The sequence below is a fragment of the Cuculus canorus genome, chromosome 15 (genome assembly GCF_017976375.1).
Source record: "Cuculus canorus isolate bCucCan1 chromosome 15, bCucCan1.pri, whole genome shotgun sequence".
NCBI lineage: Eukaryota > Metazoa > Chordata > Aves > Cuculiformes > Cuculidae > Cuculus > Cuculus canorus.
Genome location: NC_071415.1, coordinates 15015487 through 15036736, shown reverse-complemented (window position 1 = coordinate 15036736; position 21250 = coordinate 15015487). Strand labels below are relative to the sequence as shown.

Here is a 21250-nt window from a genome sequence, read left to right as displayed (position 1 = left end):
GAATAATTTTTCTCTGTTACAGAGGTGTTTTGTACCTCTGCTAGACTATCTTAGAATCTAATCAAGAGGAAAGCACTTTATCTTATCTCTACTATAAAGCAAACCTTAACAAAAGTATATTTAAGATTCCATGTAATACCAATCCACTACTGCATTGTTTGGAACATGTTGTTCATAGTAATCTGTAATTCAGCCTGTTCCAGTCCATTGATAAGATTTTATTACACATCCACTTTGAGAATCTCCAATTAAAAGAATGTTGCCATTAACTTTCAGTGTGTTTTATGATTTTGACAGGCTAAAATTTAACGAGAGCACTGGTGGGCTTAAGGTATAAATTCCAATTAATCAAACTAAATGCTTAAGTGTTCTACTTAGTCTTAAGACTGCAGATCAAGGTATGTCAGGAGACTTAATATTTTTCTTTGCTTTTTGATTTTCAGTGTCCCAGAGCTCACAAAGGAGATGCTAGAGATAAAAAGTTGCAACGTGAATAGTAGCATGAAGAGGCTGCGAGATGCCTGAGTGCAATATGGTTAATTTAAAAGCAACACCTTCATCTGCTGTCATGGTGTGAAGTAGCACCTTTCCCTACCTTCACCGTTAACAAGTAACACAGGATCCCTCCAAACACTTCAGCAAATTTCAAAACTGGAAATAGCTTATCTGCCTCGTGAGAAAACCACTGACAGATACGCTTATGTGTTAGGGAGGAGCCATGGGGACAGGCAGCAGGTGACTGTTACTTGGAGGCTGATGTGTTGTAGCCAGTGCTTTTTATGTTGGCTAATTTGGTCACACTGTTGTATCCATCTTTTGGATTTTCTCCTTATACTTTGAGTGTACATTCCTCCAGACAGAGGAGTGTGTTTTATCAACATATTGCTTACGTGTCTAATGCTCTTCATGCCAGGCCTCAGTATTTTAAACAGAAAAAAATCAGATCTATTAGAAGTCCTCCACATGTGAACATATATTTTGATGTCATTCAACGTGATTTTATGTCAAGAACACATGGTACAATTTTTAATTTTGCCATTGCAAAAGTCTCTGTCTTTTCTAGTCTAAAAAAGTCAATATACAGACTTAGAAGTTTAGCTTTTTCATTTAGGTCTGTACTGTAGTAAACGCCTTTCAGACTTCTATTTGTAGTTCTTTATAGCAAACATTACATCTACCTTCTCAGCTCGGAATGCAGAGCTGAAATTTTGCTACAGGTGGGGAAGCAGTAGGAGTGGGGCTGAGTGGGAGCGCTGGCGGAGAGGCTCACTGCTGCGAGGGGAATGGTGGATGTTCGCTCTTGCTGCCGTTGGGAATAACAGTTCCCACCACAGTCCCCTGTATTCTGTAACTCCTGCAGCAGCAGGAGCCAACCTGATTTTCGGGGCTTTGTTATTGGTGCAGTAAACAGTGGGAGCGTAGCCGTTTTTCACCTCCTCCCGTTTCTGTCTCTGCCTGTAGCTGCCCTAGGAACTACCTTTGCCTGTAACTAGCCCTGGCAAGTGTGACGTGGTGGTACAAATAATAATATATGCTTTAATTTTGTATTTTATGAACAAAGAACTACTTTTGTATTTTATGAACAAAGAACTACTATTGCTGCAAATTGCCTTCCACCTTTTTCTGTGATGCTAACAATAAGATTCCAGCTTTTCCCGCTGTGTTTCCTTTTCCGCATGAGAAGAGTAGATTGCAACATTTATTTAAACAGAAAAAATATTGTTTTATCAATCCCAGCAAATAATACAAATTCCCACTAAAAAAAAAGCTTCAATTGATCAAATACATTATAAAGATTTATCTGGATTTTTCACATTAAAAAGTTCTGCCTCATTTAGATGTGAAAGTACTAAAAGGTTGTTTGATTTCTAGAAATTGCCTGACTTGAATGCTGTGTGCACTTCAGTGAAGATGCAGGAGAATATTTTCATAGTTAAGAAGACAGTCAGCACTTCCAGCTCAGCTGTTCAAGTCAGATACATGACGTAGCTACACCAAGCACTTCAAAAATCTAAATGAGCTGAAAATTATCTTCTTCTGTCAAAGTACCTGGGAGTGATTCCGTCTGCAATTAAGTGAGTCAGAGTTTAGCCTTTAATTGGAGCAGGAGGGACTTCTTTGTTTTGAACCATCTGTGCAGTAATTTCTTTCAAGCAAAAGTGCTTTTAAATAGCTGAGCTCTTTGATTATTTATTTATTTTATTAAATTAATAATTATGTTAATAACTTCAGCATTGCATTTACATTTGGTCAAAGACATATGAATTTATGGCAAGAGTAGTGTAGGAGGAGGGGTAGAGGTGGAGCACGCACTTCATGTTCTACTTATTTCACGGTGAGATTGCAAATCCTATTTTGTTCGTAAGATGGTGTGAGCATCTTGGATGGTGAGTATTGTAGAAAAGCAATTTTACTGTTGCCAGTGTAGCTCTTGTAAAGGTCACTGATGAAAAACCCATTCTACAAAAACTGATTTATGAGGTACCTTCTTGAAAACTGTTGAAACTGAATTTCTGTGGGGAACAGTAGATGGGAAAAGGAGACAAAGAGATGGAGAGCACTAGTATGCATGGTATGAAATCTGCTCTCCATGTATGCAATCAGCTGTCCATTCACAAACTGGCACACTTCCATTGCTAAGAGAAAACTGAAACATGTACACTTTGCTTTTTACTACTTTGAAACAAACCATGGAACCCTTTAATGTAAGCGTCCATGTCACAGGACACTGCTAGTCACACAGATCTGTCCCCTGTGCGCACATATATTGCACACAAAATGCACACGATCACTTTCACTGGAATGCATTAATGGGAAAAATGTCTCACAGTCCCTCTCTTTTCACACCCTCATGATTTTGGGGAAGGATATACTACAGAGAAACGTGATCCTTAAAGAAAAGTTGCTGTTTGTAGGTGTGGGTAAAATTTCTTTGATGCTCAAGCTTAATTTTTCCTATATTCTTTTAGCTCTAACATTTATATTCGAGAATTTTTTTAAAAAATCAGATTAATGCTGTTAATTTGCTGTTGAATATATAGAATGACAATAATTTTTTATCTGCATATTGTGAGAATTGCAGCTCTCCTCTCTGCTTGTGGCTGCTCTGATGGTTGCTAGGCAGTGCCGTACATCCTGCAGGATATACATCCGACTGTTGGCAGCCTGACATAGCTCTGGTGCAGGCCTGGCTCTTTGGGGCGTTGCGAACCATGTGACAAGTAGTCCTGTCCAGCAGTACATACGAGGAAGAATTGCATTTAATTTGGTTGGTTGGGTGTAGGATTCTCATGGGGTTAACAGGCGGGAAGAAATACTTTGTTGGCTTGTTTCAGTGCCTGACACTTTATATTCAGAATTGTGTTTTGAAGAAAGAAAGGAGTTTCAGGTTCTGGACCATCAATAAAGAAAATATCTCTACCACCTGGTTCTGTGGAAATGCCATGTTTGTGGTATCTTGAAATCCCTGAAGATGAGAAAAAACTACCCCTGCAAAACTGTTCCTGTAAAGCTGGTGTTATGGCTGTTGTCAGGTTTTGTGCAGTACATGAAATGTTTGACTCCCAGTGATCTCAATCTGTCACATCAGAGCTACCTATCAGTGTGAAGCTGTAAAGGTAGCGCTTTAAAAAAATGGCATCCTTCTTTAAAATTAAAGCTAAAGAAGCCCTTTATGCCTCTGTATAATGTGCTTGAGTACTCCAGAGGCAATTATGTACGACATCATGGCAGATAGAGCTTATCACTTGACTGCTGCGCCTCTCTTAGCATCATCGCTCCCTGATTTATTTTCCCATAACACGGATTGCAGTCTCATCATATTAGACCAGGATGTTTTTACGAGTCCCATTGTCTGCCCACATTGAAGCAGATGTGAGACGAGCCTTCCAGGTGTGCCAGCCAAACACACCTGGGGTTATAGGAGCTACCTCACCAACTCAAATGACTCTCACAAATACTCAAGAAATCAAATAGTCACCTGAATTGTGTCACTTGAGCAGGTAATCCTCTAGTGTTGGCCGTAGTGTACTTGCTGGTATTCTGGATTTTACTGTGTTGTGGTTATAGATATCGCATGCTGCTTCCGAGTGTGCACACAGCCAGTTATGATATATCCGTTGAGGAACTCGTTAAGCTGGGATACCTCGTTCCCTTCTGATAGGCTGTCTTCCTAGCAGAGGAGTAAAAATAAAATTTCAAATAATCTCTCCTCTTGTTTTAAGGGTTTTGAGGTTTTTTCCCCTCAAAAAAAAAAAAGCCCAGTATATTAGGCTGCCACACAGCTTTAAGCACTGTGGTCTCTTTATCTCAACAAAAATGTTTTTGATAAGGGTGTGGGTTTGGGGTTTTTTAAAGCAAGATCTGCAGATACATGGGCCTAAGGAGAGCTAAGAACCTTATTTTACACCCTTATACTCCTGATCAGTAAGATATTGTCTCCTGTGTTATACGATGTGGGACAACCTTGTGGACTACTTACTCTGTTGCTGTTTAGGTCAGGGATCTGACTTCCCTTTCTAGTAAAGCAGAAAGAAAACTGTGTAGAAACGTGAAGAATAAACTCAAACTCCAATGTAAGTTAAATTTCTCTTATCATTAACCCGGAACATCTGAAATTGTTCCTCAGAATGAGTGTTTTGTGCATTGTTATACACCGTGCTTTTGAAAGTACAGATAAATGACAAACTTTTCAGAGACCAAAATAAATCTGTGTACCATACAGGTACCCAGAGCTTCATATTTTGGTAAAGTATCTTGTCCACTATCAGACTGTTTTTCCATATCTATCTACTCAGTCCCTAAACAGAGAAATTATGAGACTGTGAATGCAATCAGGACCTGTAGCAGTTTTGTACCACAGAATATTTTTATCAAAATTCACATCTAGTTCTTTCATTGTGTCTAGAAATACGTAATAAAGAAATGTATAAGAATTTTTCAGCTATGAGTAGCAAGCAGACAATGTCCATCTGTTTCTTCCTGTCCCTTCCTGTTCAGCATCAGTCTGCTTTTCCAATCCAGATTAATAAGAGGATTTTCTTGCCCTCATGATGCAGGAACACAAGGCATGTTCGGAGCTTACTGCAATGTGTAGTCACTCGGGTTGTATTAAATGGAGGAGTTGCAGTTGCTGGACTTAATGCTTTGCCAGCAACAGCATAACATTTATCTCCTAATGTTTTAAGCTGGTATTAATTAGCCTTACAAATATTAAAAGCCATCACACTATCTTCTCTTTGGGAGACAAGGAGAAAAGGAGAGGGGCTAGGAGTAAATTCCTAAAGGAGAAATATGAAAATAGTGGGAAGTACTAATCTATCATAAATACAGCAGGATAATATTTTTTGGTACTCCTTTTCCCAAGAATTTTAAACAATTGAATAGAAAAGAACCATATTGATTTATTAAAGAACAGCCATTGCTATAGTTAAATCATGTGTTGTTTTGATGCACAAGCTAAAGCTGCCCTAGGTCATCTTTAACTGGGGCCTGATGGGTTTCAGTATTTAATCAGATATCAGAAAACAGCTTAGATCACAAACAAGTTCTGAATATATCCTGCATGAACTGAGGAAAGAGTTGAGAGAGAAGGGATGTCAGCTCTGTGCCTTTAATGTATCTATTAAAATACATTCCAGTTATGCATCTGTCAGTGTTTTTATTAGCTACTTTCATTTCAGTATTCATCCTTTTAGAAGTGTTTACATCTAAGATATTAAATGTACATATTTCAATCAAGCCTATGTCAAACAGCTAATTGGCTGCTTCAGTCAGTGCTCCAAGGCAGAAATGGTACTTCCAGACCTCATTGTTACACTCATATACCATGATGGCAGCGGCACAGCACTGCAGCCACAGAGGTTGTGCGTGGGTAGTTGCACTTTCTCCTTTGCCGTTGCAGTCTATACTGTGGACATGGGAAGTTCTGGCAAATGCTGTCATCTTCAGTACAAATTCTCCAGGTACTGGACTTGGGTCCCTAACGTGTCCTTGAAGAGGCAGTTCCCTGGGAATTAGCATCAAACGTTATTTGATGCTGAAAGTTATTCAGCATCTGTTAAAATAATTACTCTATTAGAGTTCAAATCTATTAAACTTTTCAAATGTAACATGTAGCTTCTTAGGACATGATAAGTGTGAGATAAGAGCTGCCGTGGAGCTTGTCAAGTACTTGTGCTGCTGTCCTTGTAAACACGGTGATTAAAGAGGGTGGGCTTTGATTCCTCATCTCTGAAAATAAGTAAATTTGTTTGTCACAGTGTGAATACTTATTAAAAAAGATAACCTCCTATCAAAAAAGATTAGTACCTGCTATTGAGTTTATTTCTTCTTCCAGGGAAGATGTAAGCCCGTTAACAACTTCCATGTTTACGATACATTTTAAACAAGAAAATGCAAGACTGCGGTTAGGACCTTTTCATAAATTGCCCAGGGAAGCTGTGGCTGCCCCATCCCTGGAGGGGTTCCAGGCCAGGTTGGATGGGCCTTGGAGCCCCTGAGCCAGTGGGAAATGTCCCTGCCCATGGCAGGGGGTAGCACTGGATGGGCTTTAGGGTCCCTTCCCGCCCTGCCCACTCTATGGTCTCCGATCCCCCGCTCGCCCCCCCCGCCCCAGCGCACTCTCCCATCTGCCCGCGCGCGCCCCCTGGCGGCTGTGGCGGGGCTCGAGCGGAGCCGGCGGCTTGGCCGGCCCACGAGGGGGCGGGGCCGCTCCCCCCGCTTCCCAGGGTGCATCGCGCGCAGGGCTGTCTGGCCACGTCCCCGGGCCACGTCGCTCGGTGCCCGCTGAGCTTGCGCCATCTTCGCTCCCCGGCTCCGGGCTGCGCCGCCGCCTCTGCCGCTGCCGACATGAACATCTTCCGCCTCACCGGGGACTTGTCCCACTTGGCGGCCATCATCATCCTGCTGCTCAAGATCTGGAAGAGCCGCTCCTGCGCGGGTGCGTGGGGGAGGCCGCCGGGCGCCGGGGGGAGGGCGGCGGGACCGGCCGCGGAGCCTCAGGGGGCCCGGCGGGGCTGGGCGCCGCCTCCTCGCCATCGCTCCCTGAGGAGAGATCGGCGGGGGCGGAGGTCCTGCTTGGCAGGGGCAGGGGGGATCAGCGCCCCCCGGGCGGAGCCGGTGGCGGGGCGGTCGCTCCCCGCAGCGCGGGGTCTCGGTCCTCGCCGTGACCGCTCTCCGTCCTCGCTCGGCCCCCGCCGAACCCGGGGCGCAGGGGAGCGAACGGGTGGGGAGGAAGGGGAAGCCGCATCCCCCACCGGCGCGGGGTTGCACCCGAGGGGGCCGCTCGGTGCGGTTCGATCGCCGAGCAGCGCCGGGCTGGCCCCGGAGGGTCGCGGCCGCCTTATGTAAGAGCCGGGCGGCGGGAGAATGAATGGGGAGGCGGGGGGGGCGTCCTTCTCCCCTGGCGCCCGGCCGCTGTCGGGAGCGGGGACGGCGCCCGGCGCCTCGCCTTCCCTGGCAGCGCGAAGCCTTTGCTCTGCGTCTCTCCGGGGCGCCTTTCCGCCTGAAGGCTGGCTCTGGTGCAGCGCTGGGAGAAGCTCATGGGCAGTTTTGCAGATCCTGAAGTTTCCCTCGCTCTCCCCTTTCTCTCCGCGCGCCGGTTGCCATTCCCAACGCGCCCTCTGCTTCCCTTTCTCTCCTCTCCCGCTGAGGTAAGGCTCAAACCAGGGTTCGTGCCGGGTTTAAGACTTGTGGGGCCTTTTCTCGTCTGCACGACCGGCTACAGTAGGAAGCTGTAGGAGAGAGGTTCCAGGCTTCCAGACGAGATCCCGGCCTGGTCTGACGTGGCAGCGGGAGAGGTGTGGCGGGGAGGGAGCCGTGCACCGGCCGCCCTCCGGGCTGGGCGCCGGGGAGGGGAGAGCCCCGCTCCTCTGCCAGCCCGGGGGGGAAACGCTGCGGCTTCCTCCCGCCTTTGCTACGTGCTTGTTGGAATTCCCTGGGATGGGGGTTGCTTTTTGGCTTCCAGTGTACGGTGTGGCGGTTGGAAGGAATTGCAGGCAGTTCTGCAGCATAGCTGGTTTCTTTCAGAACACTGGGAGTTGTTGTAATTCAAAATGGGCATTTCAGCGCTCTGTGCTACGTGGATCAGGCCGCCGACGCTGGAAATACCGTTTTTGCTGTGGCCTGGGATTTGACTGAGTTTGTCTTTTCCTCTCTTCATCGAGATTCTCCTTCATTAGTAGGAGTGATTTATTCTTGAATCATGTGTTGACATGAAATAGCGTTCAAATACCACCTTTCTGGACATTAGGAAGAATTTCTTCACCATGAGAGCGGTGAGGCCCTGGCCCAGGCTGCCCAGGGAAGCTGTGGCTGCCCCATCCCTGGAGGGGTTCCAGGCCAGGTTGGATGGGCCCTGGAGCCCCTGATCCAGTGGGAGGTGTCCCTGCCCATGGCAGGGGTTGGAACTGGATGATCTTTAAGGTCCCTTCCAACCCAAACTGTTCGATGATTCTATGATTATACTGTTGAACAGATGTAGCTGTGAAGTCTTAAGAGCGTGAAGAATTAGTTTAAGCTGCAACCTGAAAGAACTGAGAATGGGGAAATGAAAGATTTGTGCTACAGGTAAGAGGAAGTAGAGTTTCTGTTTGTTTTCACCTCAAGTCGCTTTTTGCCAATCACTTAATAGTGCAAAAAGAAGAAAATAGTAGATGAATAGCTTTGCTTTTAAACACAAAGTAGAGACTGCTCTTAACTTTACAACAAAGCTCAGGTAGATGACTCCACAGTCCAAATGCAGTGGTAGCACAGAGCTATTGTTTCTGAAGTCATGGAGTGCAAGAGCTCTTTCCTAATGAACTTTCCTAGCTCAGGCTTTAATGGATCAGGAATTCTGTTTGGACCTGGCAGGAGGGGGCCTGGCCTTCTCCAGGTCTTGTACAGAGTTCTGTCTTATGCCTTACTAGAAAAATGCAGTCAAGATTAAAAACAACAGAGTTAATGATTTAAGTGATCTATCTATTGCTGTCTGAAGAAGGAAACCAAGAAATTATCATGCCAGGCTAAAATTCAAATAGGTTTTTAGCCAAGAGTTTCTTAAGTAACCTTTGGACGTGAGGTTATTTACGGAGTGTACTACAATGTAACCTGGTCCCATCTTTCTGCTTACAAAGTGATCTGGCCTTGTTTTCCTTAAATCGGTTGTGATTGGGGATCTCTGTTGCTAGGGTTCTATTCATAAGAAAGTAAACTCGTACCAGTTACTATCTTTGGTACTGATTTCTCCAACACAGAAAAGGAAATGGGCCTGTGTTATATAGGGCCTTCAGCTCTACGACAGCAGTCAGCATCCCCAAACACAGACATATAAGCATACGCATGCACTCTTTGATATAAAATGTCTGTTTCATTCATTTTCCTCATCAAAATTGAAACTAGGTGTGCAGATCCGTGTTACTTCTGTGAAATAAGCCTCTGAAGCCTAACAAGTAGTTTGTCTAGAATGAGAAGAGAACCTCAAATGGATCATAGCATTTTACTTTTGGGGCTGCATCCTGTTCCTATAATGGTTTGTTGTTGTCAGTTGTGGTATCATAACTTGATAAACACACATTCACATAAAATATGCTTGTGAAGTTCTACATAACAATAACTGCTAAATAGTTACCAGTTATTGTTGAGCAGCTGCTAAATGCCTCTTATTAGAGGCATTTATGTGATTCCTTTACATTGCATTGTTATTAGAGCAGTTTCTAAATTAAATAAACTTATGCCTGATGGTTATTGATGACTAACGGGCAAACCAGCTGGTGCTTTAACTGTGCACTTTTGAAGAAGTAGACGCTTAGAAAATAAAGGCTTCTAGCTTATTGCTGAACTGTAGGCTGTGATCCATGAAGAGCTGGCAAACCGCATGGTGTCGACTCCTCTCTTCTGGTTGCATCTGTGTGTGTCTGAGGCCTTTGTTCCAAGAGGAGCTCGGAGGCCTGTAAAAGCAGCTGGAAAAGAGAGGGAGACAGCCTGTGTACCTCTGCTGCAGCCTACTGTTTTCTGAAGACACATCAGTCCCCATTTTCTTTCCTAAGGAGTGACTCCTGTAACTGAGAAAAATAGGTGAGGCTAGGATAAGCTGCACTATGAAGTACTGTGTTTTCAGTATTTGATAATTTTGTTTTTTCCAGATTTAGTCGATATGTTAAAAAGAGAACGAGGGGAAAGCAAATCAGGTCATGATTTCAGACCTGGCAAGGAGACAGTTTTTTGCCTGACTGGTTATTTTAGTTTCCAAATTTAGAATTTGGAAAAATGTTTGCCACTCCAAATAACAGCACAAGAATAATTACTAGGAGCCGCGGAGAACATAGCCAGTAACTCCAGTATTGACTTCATGTCATAATTAGGAAATTCGTGAGACTTAAAGAATCTTTTGCTTTCAGACATTGTCATTTTTGGACTACATTTTCTAATCTATTCCAAGTCAAATTAGCTTGTTTGCACTGCAAATTACTGCCTGGAAATTGATTTGCTTTTCTCAGTGTCATTTGTCAAGTGTTAAAGGTGACCTGCAGTTGCAAGGCTGTCAAATTATATGCTGAATACTTTCAAAAAATAGTGTAGGTAGCAAATGTGTCATACTTTTGCTAGGTAATGTAGCTGTATTTCAGTTTTATTTGAGTATCTAATACGGCTCAGATCATACACTTGTGCTTAAGACTTAAGATCATATTGTGCCATGGGCTGCTGCAGATTTGTCTATATTTTCTCAAATAATACTGCCTTAGGTAGGTTAGGAATTTCTTCTCCCACCTTGAAAGAAAAATGTGCCTTTCTCAGTTGACAGATTTGTGATTAGAATTAGGTTGGGTTTTTTTAAGTGAAGGTAAAGAATTCTTAAGGTTAGTATTTTATTAGCAGAACCAAAGAAGCTGTGGCTGACGTGGACTCCATACTGAACAAAACTATTTTTAATAGAATCATAGAATCACTAGGTTGGAGGGGACCCACTGGGACCCACTGGGTCATCGAGTCCAGCCATTCCTAACACTCCCTAAACCATATACTCCTCAGCATCTCATCCACCTGTCCCTTAAACACCTCCAGGGAAGGTGACCCAACCACCTCCCTGGGCAGCCTATTCTGGTGTCCAGTGATCCTTTCCATGAAAAATTTTTTCCTGGTGTCCAGACTGATCCTCCACTGTTGGAGCTCGAGCCCATTCCCCCTTGTCCTGTCCCCTGTCACTGGGGAGAAGAGCCCAGCTCCCTCCTCTCCACACCCTCCTTTCAGGTAGCTCTAGAGAGCAATAAGGTCTCCCCTCAGCCTCCTCTTCTCCAGAATAATAAATACTTTTAAGAGTCTGTTAAGTTTCCGTGACAAAGTATGGACTGAGTTTCCTTACAAAAACTTTTGTTTGTCGATTTTAGGGTTGCTCACAACAACAACATGAAGTTGATAAGAAAGTCTTCCAATTCCAGCTCTGCTGTCCTCCCTGGCTGTCAAAGTCAGCTGAGTTTTTGAATTAAAGTTTCATCCTATTGCTTTCAGCCATGCTAGAGTGCAGAAGTTGAAGAAATTTTTCCATGTGTGAGGATGATAGAAAAATGAGAGGTTTGACTTCCAAATTTGAGCCATGAGCTTGAGAAGGAGAAATAAAAAAACGTTTTTATTTAGCTTGTCATATGTAATGTTCGCACAAGCGAAAGGAAAGGGGCAGGGATGAGAATAAAAGCAGTGTGGTCTCAATATTTTGCAGTTGCCAGCCATGAGCCAAGGTCAGTGCTGTGGCAGGTATGTTGATATCCTTCTCCCAGTTTTGAAATGCATCAAATTCGTACAGCAGAGTGTTTACCTGTTTCCTCCTCCTGGTTTTGCTAGTGGTATGAATCTTACTTTCTCCCAGTTTGCTTGTCTCTCCATAGGTCTTTGGTTTAAACTTTGAACCTTGCCTACTTAGCTTGAAAATCAGTTTAAACTTGGCTTTAGGATGTGTTCCAAGAACATTTGACTGTTCTGAAGATTCAAAATTCAGATTAAATACTGAAAGCTCTAATAAAAATTACAGCTTTGGGGTTAGGGAGGACACGAGTCTGGCAATGGCTTAGAGGAATTTGTCAAATATATTACTTGTATTTATGTGGCAATACATCCAGGTCCAAATGTATAGCCATGATCGATAATTAACATACCTTATATGCTTTTTTGCTGTTCACAGTTATTTGCTAGAAGAAAATAGCATGCTAAATAATTTAACATAACGATATGCTGTAGTGTGGTGCTGTACTGTAATCTAATCTCTCCAGGTGGATTTCTTTGCCCGGTAGGTTCTGACCTTAGGACAGTGTTGCTTGCTGAGAGGTTTTATTAGCGTGAGAGCCAGGCTCCGCCGAGAATTGTAAAGTCAGTAAGTGTACCTGGACTGCCACTGAGAGTTGTGCTTCAGCTGTCTGCGGCACAGTTCTAGTACAAGAAATGTTACAATTACTTCTTTCTAAACTTTGGGAAGTGTTTTGTTGCCTTTTTTTAATGCTTACAGCTTTTGGTTTCTAGTTTTACAGTCTATACAACTGTAGGCTTTGAAGCATTTGCTGTTTCCTGTACCACAGTTGCTGATGGGCAGTTAGGTTGGTCTGTGGGAGCTACATGAGGCTCACTTCATAGATATTTCACATATGAAGGTTACAAACAAAACCACCTTTTAATTGTTACTGTTTCAGCCTTTCCTGTACTTTATGTATAAACATAAAATCCCTTCATCTGGGACAGCTTTTTCAGTGTTTCTTGAGCCAGAGTGAAACAGGAGTTCAATAACCATAGCAGATAGCCTTTCTTCTAATTGCTTTATGACATCGTTAATAAAAGCCTTTTCCTGTATAAAGGGGCAAGGATTGTCAGCCTTGCATCATAACTTTCTCCTGGAGAATATTTTTCCCTCTTATATTTTTGAACAGTATCTGCACGCTTAGCTGAACAGCTCAAATATTTTCACCCTGGATGAGTGAAAACAAGAGTAATTAGAATAACAAGATATAGGTGCAGGCTAGGTTGCTTTGGTTCCCCTGCTGTGATACACTGCCACGTCGGTATTATGGAGCGATGCTTCACCTCAGTTTTCAGAAACTTTTAGTTACTGATTGTGAAAAGCTTTTGCACTTCTAACTCTGCTCTAGTGGCTGAAGTCTAGTACAAATGTTTTGATGTTGGGGCTTTGGCTTAAAATCAAAAGTTACTTTGAAGATGCGGTGTCTACGTCTGTCATTTTAGCTTGCTTCTCTCTTTTTTTTTTGAATTCTATTTTACTGTAATACATAGTAACATTTGGTTTTGACTGATAATTTTTTTCCCAATCATGTGGTCAATTAAGTTTTGGAATTGAATTGCTTTATGTTTTAAAGTCATTGTATTCCCTTAAAATCACACCATTGGTGTTAGCTTACTTTCTTATTCTCACTGGATCTCTAGTAGATCTGTTGCCCTTGTAGCTTTCCAGCTATTCAACATCTAAAGAACGTACTGAGGCATGGGACAGCACTCTGAGAGCTGGAAGCTAATGCAGCTTTCCTATACAGTGTCCACTGATAATGCAGAACAGATAGTGTAATCTCCAAAATACCACCTGCAAGCTCTCTGCTGTGGGTAACTTCTAAAACTTGCGTAGTGCGAGCACCTTTTCCGGTAGAGTGCTGTACAGGTAACTGACGTTGACACTACTGACGCATTATGAACTTGTGGTTTTGTTTGTCCAGCTTAGTTCTGGAAGCCAGGATTTTGTCATAATTTTGTAATCAACTTGCTTAGAAATAAAGGATATATCCTTTCTCATCCTTGGCATCAAATGTTTTAAAGGACATCATCGGTTTTTGAATAATTTATTATTTCCTTTGTTGCTTTAGGTATTTCTGGGAAAAGCCAGCTTCTGTTTGCAGTGGTCTTCACTACCCGTTATCTGGACCTCTTCACTTCATTCATTTCATTGTATAACACATCTATGAAGGTAGAGTATACTGAAGAGTTAGAAAAGCTAGTAATGTATGCAGAGTGCGTAATTTCATTAAATAAAAGCCTCTTTAATTGGCCTACTGTACAGTTATTACACAATAAGTTCTAGATGGGTTTTGGGTAAAGAATGTGGAAAATGGACTCAAAACTCTCATTTTTTTTTCTATACAGGCAGTTTTTAAAAAACTATGAAGACAAATGCCATTTTGGTTACTGAAAATAAAACTGGGAAAATGGTTCAAATACATTCTATTTCTGAATTGAGACTTTAGTGCATAAAAGAGATTTACTTAAGCTCTACAAAGTACATTAGTATTCAGAATGCATTGCTGGAATTTCAGTTATTGTCTAGTCAGAGGCTGATTAAAAGTTGACAGGTGTACGCTTTTAGGAATGTAGTTTCCATCAGACTATACCCTATTCGCTTAACCATTGAATGCTAGTGAGCCTAAATTTGGTTTTCTTATTTCTTACTATTTATTATTTCTTGTTCATTCCTGCAATTTCTGGTGCTGAGTACAAGAAAATAAAGCAGTAGACTGGGAAAGTGCAGCAGATTTATGGCATCAGAAAGACACCTTTTTAATCCAGTTTCTTTGTTGGATTTTCTTGATGCTCTTCAGCTTTATTCAGAGGACAGTATAACTTTGCCAAGAGGAAAGACTAGAGAGTTAATAATGCAAAACATACTGAAGAATTAGGGGGTTAATACTGTAAAATAAAATTGGAGCTCCTAAATCCACTCACAACTGTTGTCTTCTAACAAATCAACAGTGTATGCTTAAGGTTTGTTTTAACAGTCTAGATGAAGAACTGTAGATAAAGTAAAAATATTCTTGAAACAAGCTTTTTTCCTATGCAGTTTCTGAGAATATTGAAAGCTACTGTCAGGTGCACTGAAAGAGCAGCTTGGAGGTTTTTTTCACTGTTTATTTATTGGTTGTGATTCAGGATCATGACCATGTCTCTTTTCTGCAGCCTCCTACCCAGAAAAGGAGTGAATATGGGAAATGACAGGTGTGATACTCAACTTCTTACAAACTGAGTTTTTCCTGTAATGAAAGTGATCCTCTGTTCAAGGCCTGTGTTAACTGGCAAAATGGAAGCCTCTATTACAGTTTTAAGGTTACTGCTTAGAGAGACTGTTTGATGTAATTGGCTTTTTAGCCCATTATTGTAGTGCCAAGACAGAGCTGCTTGAGTGTCCCAACATGGCTTCTTGTTCTATCTACGTATGTTTGGGAGTATGTAATATGACACAGTTGTAGGGAACATGAACTACTGTACAAATAAGCTTAGACTATAACTACATGAACTTTCTAATCTGAGGAAAATGCCATAGCTGGCAGCCAAAAAAGTTAATTTCTGTGCAGTTAGGTTTTTCTTCAGTATTGTTAGAGACACTAATTAAACTACAGGCAACAACTTTCTGTATTTGTCTGGCAGCAATCCTCAGATACTTAGGGAAATTAGTTTCTTTTGTGTTCTAGGAATATATACAGAAATACACAGATTGGCACTATCTGTCTGTCTTAGGAACCTGCAGACTTCTATTTTTTTGATTTGTAGTATTCTCTATCTTACAGTTTCTTTTTCATGGTACCTGTGCGTTGGATACATTTGTGCTATTGTACTCTGCAGTCATTTTTTTACCATTCTTGTCATTTATTTTGTTATCTTTAAAAATGAATATTTTCTGAGACCCCAAACACACTGTAATTCTCAAGAGGAACTCTTTAGTAAGAACTTGGGATTCATTCGTGCTTTCTGGTGTCTTCTGTGACCGTACCAATTACAACGGTTTACCACGGTAGTAGGGGATTACCTGTATCTGATACCCTGTCCTGTGGTGCTTTATCTCCAGTCAGCCAGGTTGCTGGTGTAGGAACGAGTCTTTGGATTTTGAGCTCCCTAAGTATTTTAGCATTTTGTATCAGCACTTCTAGTGGTTAGTAGTATCTGCAAACAGTAGGTTTTTAAATCCTTTATAAACAACTTTTCAGTTGTAAAGAACCTGTATTTAATGTCATAAGTGCTTTGGAATATTTAGTCTTTGTGATGAAGCTGAGGCAGCAGCTAAACTATTTGTCAAGTCTACTGTACTATGTCGTCTCCAGGACAGTGTGAGGAGATCTGTCCTGATGATGGCAGATTGACCTTTAGAAAGTCAGGTATTCTCTCCAATTCTGTTTTCTTGTCTGTAAAATAAAGCTGTTTGCCTGTTCCATGGGAAAGAGCTATGAGTTCTACTGTACCGCAACAACAAAAAATGGCAATGCTAGACATGAAACTCAATCCTGGTTCAGTGCTTCAAACAGTCTGTTAGTTTTGCAGGTTTTGTGGCCTTTTAGTTGGAGGAGAACACTGACCCTTTAGCACTCTTGATATTTTAGAGATGTTTAAAGGAATCAAATCAGTTGATTTGTCATATGTTAAATGGCTGAGTCCAAGTTGGGCTTGTTGAATAGGGCTTTAATTGCCATGATCCACACCGGTCATGGGGTTTTTGAACATAAGAAAAAACCCCTTCCATCATTATTACGTGTATGCACATGTACGTTTTTAACTTAAGTGTGTTGGGCCAGTGCTTTCCCCTGCCGTAGCAGAAGGGGTATTCCTTCTCCAGTCAGTTCTTTAGTTCTGTCTGCTCAGGAAATGGTCTTCAAAGAAACTTTGGACAATTACTTCAGCCAGAAGTGCTTTTAAAGCAGCAAAACCAGCAGAGCACAGAGTCATTGGTTTTGAATTACCACTCTGCTAAGAAAAGTTGGGTACCACCATATAGCCTGGAACTGCAAAAGCACATAAACAAACGATACAAATCATCAAAAAAGGCAGCACTTATTCTTTTTAGTGTTTGGGAATATTTCTGTTCAGTGAGTTTGATCTAATCCTGCAACCTGTGTGGATTGTTTTGATTTTGTTTTTTCTTTCCTTGCTCTTTAGCTTATCTACATTGCTTGCTCGTATGCCACCGTGTATCTGATCTACATGAAATTTAAGGCCACCTATGATGGAAACCATGATACATTCAGAGTGGAGTTTCTGATAGTCCCGGTTGGCGGACTCTCATTTCTTGTCAATCATGACTTCTCTCCTCTGGAGGTGAGTTGGTTGTGGGCAGGCAGCTGTGCTTTTTTCTCTAAAGTGTTCAGAACACAAAGATGAGCATTTTAAGGCTCATTGAGGAATGTTTGAAAGATGCCTGTGTTTAGATGGTTCAGGCTAATCCAGTTTCCTTAATGCATCTTTATAGTGTAGATTTCTGTGCACATTTATGGCACCTCGTGAGACTAGCATTGTTGTCAACATTGATTCTGTTAGTGAGCGGAAGGTCTTTTTTCCCAGTACATTGTGATGGTTATATTGATTCAAAAGCATCCATGTTTGTTAGAATGCAGTTTGTGCATCGTTGGTGCCACCTGGTGAGAACAAAAGGAACTATACTACTTCTTAAATTTTGTAGAATCACAAGTGGTCTAGAGTGTTAGAAAGAATAGCAGTGTATTTGAAGTGCAGCTATGTTTTTCAATCAGAAAAAATACATTAAAACATAATTTTAGGGAGTTCAAACAGGTAATTTTTCCCCAAAATAGAGAATAAATTTAGATGCTTATTTTAAGTGGATTGAGCTTCATTTTTATATTTACTGGAGTTAAATTGTTTTTATTAGAAGGTAAAGCAATTTCAATTGCAACGCTTTGAGACGTCATTTTAAATTTTGTTCCATATTAAGTCCTTCTTTCAACCAATAAGTTAGAAGGAAGAATGGGACAGGGGGGGAGGACTGCATCTTCCCTGCAGCTCTTCACAGTGCCAGCTCTGTGTGCTGTGTTTCGTGGTAATGTGAATCCTGAACTGATAGATGTGCCTAAGTTTCTTCACGAATAAACACGTGCCTGCTGGCTCAGTAGGCAGCTGGTTTGAGGAGTCTGTCTGCCAAGAGAGTTCTTCCCTCATATCATGCTGTGGTTGATTATTAAGCATTCACTCAGGTTTTGCAGTACCAAGGATAGTTTGCCAAGTACTGTACCTATTTATAACATTGTTGGAGAATGAAAAGTCCAGCCAAGTCAAGTATCTTCTGTGTTTATGTTATCAGTAAGACCATCAAATATACCTGTGGGTTTTTTTCCTTTCAGATTCTCTGGACCTTCTCCATCTATCTTGAATCGGTTGCTATTCTCCCTCAACTTTTTATGATCAGCAAAACTGGGGAAGCAGAGACCATCACCACTCACTATCTTTTCTTCTTGGGTCTGTACCGTGCCTTGTACTTAGTCAACTGGATTTGGCGCTACTATTTTGAGGGATTTTTTGACCTCATAGCTGTTGTTGCTGGTGTGGTCCAGACCGTTCTGTACTGTGACTTCTTCTATTTGTATGTTACAAAAGGTAAGTAGTACAAAAACTTCTAGCTTCAGGTTATCAACATTACTAAGCTGTTAATTCGATATGCAAATTATCACTGAAATCTCCTTGATGGATATATGAAGAGTGCTTTCTACTACTGTGGGGTTTTTTTTGAGGATTGTTTTGAGTATGAATAGAATATAAATGTATAAATGGTCTGATGAAGTTAATTGGCAAATTTAAAGTAAGTGTGGCTGAGTACAAGTTGCTGTTTTCCTCCATTGATAAGCATGATCCTCATGCTTCTCCTGACAGTACATTGTTCTGTACCAATTATGTGCTTACAGACGTGTTTCTGTGTGGTTTAAATACCTTAAAAGTCCAGAAGATTTTGGGTGCTTCTTTTTATGCTAGGTGTGGAAGCAGTCATTTCTCCTGGGTGCACTTGTAATTATGCCCTTATTCACATACTAACTTTCATCGTATGACTACACAGCTATATGAGGCAGTATTATTTTAATTGTAACTCTTAAACCAGTCATAAGCTCGTATGTCCTGAGTATAAAAAGCGAGAATTCCAAGGTGCCACAAGGGTGCAGGATGGGAATAGTTGTTAGTTCATCAGCCTTTACCAGCCTATGCTGAAGAGAGAGAGGCAAGTTCAGGAGAACTGCCTGCAGTGCATGCGTTTGTTACAAAGTGAGTCTGTTTTGCAGTTTTAACATTTTGTGCTTTTCCTCCATCACATCTTTGTTAACTGTTTTCTTTCCTACTTGTCCTTGCAGTACTCAAGGGAAAGAAGCTCAGTTTGCCAGCGTAAGTGCCAAAAAACATCACCAGCATCTGTCCTTTTGGATGCTTGGACAGAACAATCCTTATCACAAGCGAAGGCGAAGATGCTTGAGACAGAAAGTCAGAAACACAGCTCTTTATAGCGCAGGTAGTCATCAGCGGCTCTGTAAGAACGGAGGAAAAACAACCAGCAGATTTCTGTTTGATGCATCTTGCCTTTATCTTTTTTATTACTATGTATAAAGATTTTTTACATAAAGAAACTTATACTGTATTAATAAATTCAGTGTATGGTTTCAATTGGAATAGTTCCAAAAGTGAGATTTTTGTGAGATTGTTTATGACCAGGAACAAGTGCAAACTTTTTTTTTTTTTAATTTTCAAGAATTTCTTTGAAATGACTGATTTTTTTTTTTTTTTCCTTTTTTTTTTTGTCAGTGCACAGATCTGTGCGTCCTTGATGGATGGTAGTCATCTATTCTTTCCCTTTGATTCAATTTTCATTCCACTATATTTATTTCTTTCCAAAAGGTGAATATATGTCAACTCTAAATCTGAAACCACCAATGTTTGATGTGATGTGCTGGTGCCCAGTCTTCGTGCCATCTGCTGACATGGAGTTCCTTATTCAAAATAAGTTGGTGCCAGAAGGGGAACAGTTGCTTTTTGTAGTTGTTCCCCTTCTAAAACAGGCTGATGGCAAGAGGACAGTAAGGAAACCTCATGGGGCCACAAGGATGGGCCCTTTCCTGTTCTGCAGTGACGTTTGGGAAGGTAATCCCAATAACGAAAGCACTTGGTGGCGCAGGTCGTGAGGGGTGCAAGATACAGCTGTGCTGCTCAATAGCAAATGTTTGTGACCTTGTTCTTTGTTCAGGCAAAGAAGGTTAAATATCCTGGATGTACAGCCCTGCTACACCATTGCAACTATAGAAACGGGAGACTTGTAAGTTGTTGATTACAGTAATCTGTAAGTGATCGTTTTAAAGAGTATTCTACATTTTCTTTTTAACGAATGCTTTATAAGCAACCTCCATGTTCAGCTTCCAGTGGTTTTTGATGTCACTTTTGGACAATAAATATTTTTTTTTATAAACTTTTCAAAATCAGCAGCACCAGTTACCATTCTTCATCCTTTAAATGATTCCCTTTTTTTACTGAGCTGTTGCATGATTTATCCTGTGTTACCATCCTCAATAAACACTTCATGAAATGGTGAAAATGTTTTTTTTTTTTATTTCTCTATTAAAAGCTTTCTGTCAGCCTGAGACTGGAGGAAGAACCATAGTAAGAATGAGTTGCTTCATGTTATTATTTACTCTGCAGAAACAGGAACTTTTGAAGGCTGTGAGGGGTGTTATCACTGGATGAGGCAATGCTTAGCACGCTTGGGAAACATGCGGAAGTATCTCCAGCCTGGTGCAGATGAGGATTTAGGGGTGTTGTGTATCAAGAAATCGTTTAACGTAGTTTGGTCTTGTTGTCTCCTGGTTAGCAGCGGTTATCATCCTAACGCTAGCCGTGAACAGTGGGTTTGGTTTGCAGAGTGAGCACGATAAGATGCTGCGGTCTCTAATCCTCAGGTACTACACAGAGTGTCTGTCCCTTTGTTGCTGCTTGAAACCCAGATCTGACCCGGGAGCGAAATGCAAGAGCCCCATCCTGGTTGTAGCCATCGGGATACACGAGGTCTGTGCTTGTTGCTCTGAGAGGGAACTCTCCCCCATCCGGGTTGGTTATTTGTTTCCACATTGTGTGAAATGCAAGAGCCCCATCCTGGGTGCAGCTGGAGGGGCACACGAGGGGCCGAGAGGCAGCTCTCCACCGTCCCGGTACCGTTGTTAGTGTTGTCCTTTAATTACTTTGCAAAGTGTCCCTTTAGGATGCGCTGTCCCTGAGGCGCCCAGAGCTGTGCCCGAGGGCTGCCGTGCGGTAGCGGCAGCCTCGCACCTTCCAGCTCCCCGTCACTCGGCTCTCCCCACGATTTCGCAGCGTTCCTGTGCCGCCCCGGGCGCTGCGCGGATACCGAGCCGCCGCCACTGGGGTTATCGATCCCTGTCCCCTCGCGTTACGGCCGCGGGTGACGCCGCGCGATCCCGCGCACGCGCCTAGGCGGGAAGGTTTCCCGCGCTCCCGTCCCCCTCCCGCGCATGCGCAGAGGACCGGA

At 42.1% G+C, this 21250-nt stretch overlaps 2 protein-coding genes across 3 annotated transcripts in view; both read left to right on the top strand.

The window, feature by feature from the left end:
• OTOA (otoancorin) overlaps window positions 1-1566 on the top strand; it is a 41462-nt gene extending 39896 nt beyond the window's left edge. The window contains exon 31 of one of the 2 annotated variants that reach the window (XM_054080791.1): window positions 444-1566. The gene's annotated coding sequence lies outside the window, so the exon portion shown is untranslated. The remainder of the gene's footprint in view (window positions 1-443) is intronic. The other variant, XM_009566063.2, reaches the window with a different exon arrangement.
• Window positions 1567-6723: 5157 nt separating this feature from the next.
• Window positions 6724-20295, top strand: KDELR2 (KDEL endoplasmic reticulum protein retention receptor 2). Its single transcript, XM_054080790.1, has 5 exons — window positions 6724-6940; window positions 13833-13933; window positions 16885-17043; window positions 18081-18333; window positions 19077-20295. The coding sequence occupies exons 1-5, from the start codon at window positions 6850-6852 to the stop codon at window positions 19109-19111; spliced, it is 639 nt and encodes a 212-aa protein (XP_053936765.1). The 5' UTR covers window positions 6724-6849; the 3' UTR covers window positions 19112-20295.
• Window positions 20296-21250: the final 955 nt, after the last annotated feature.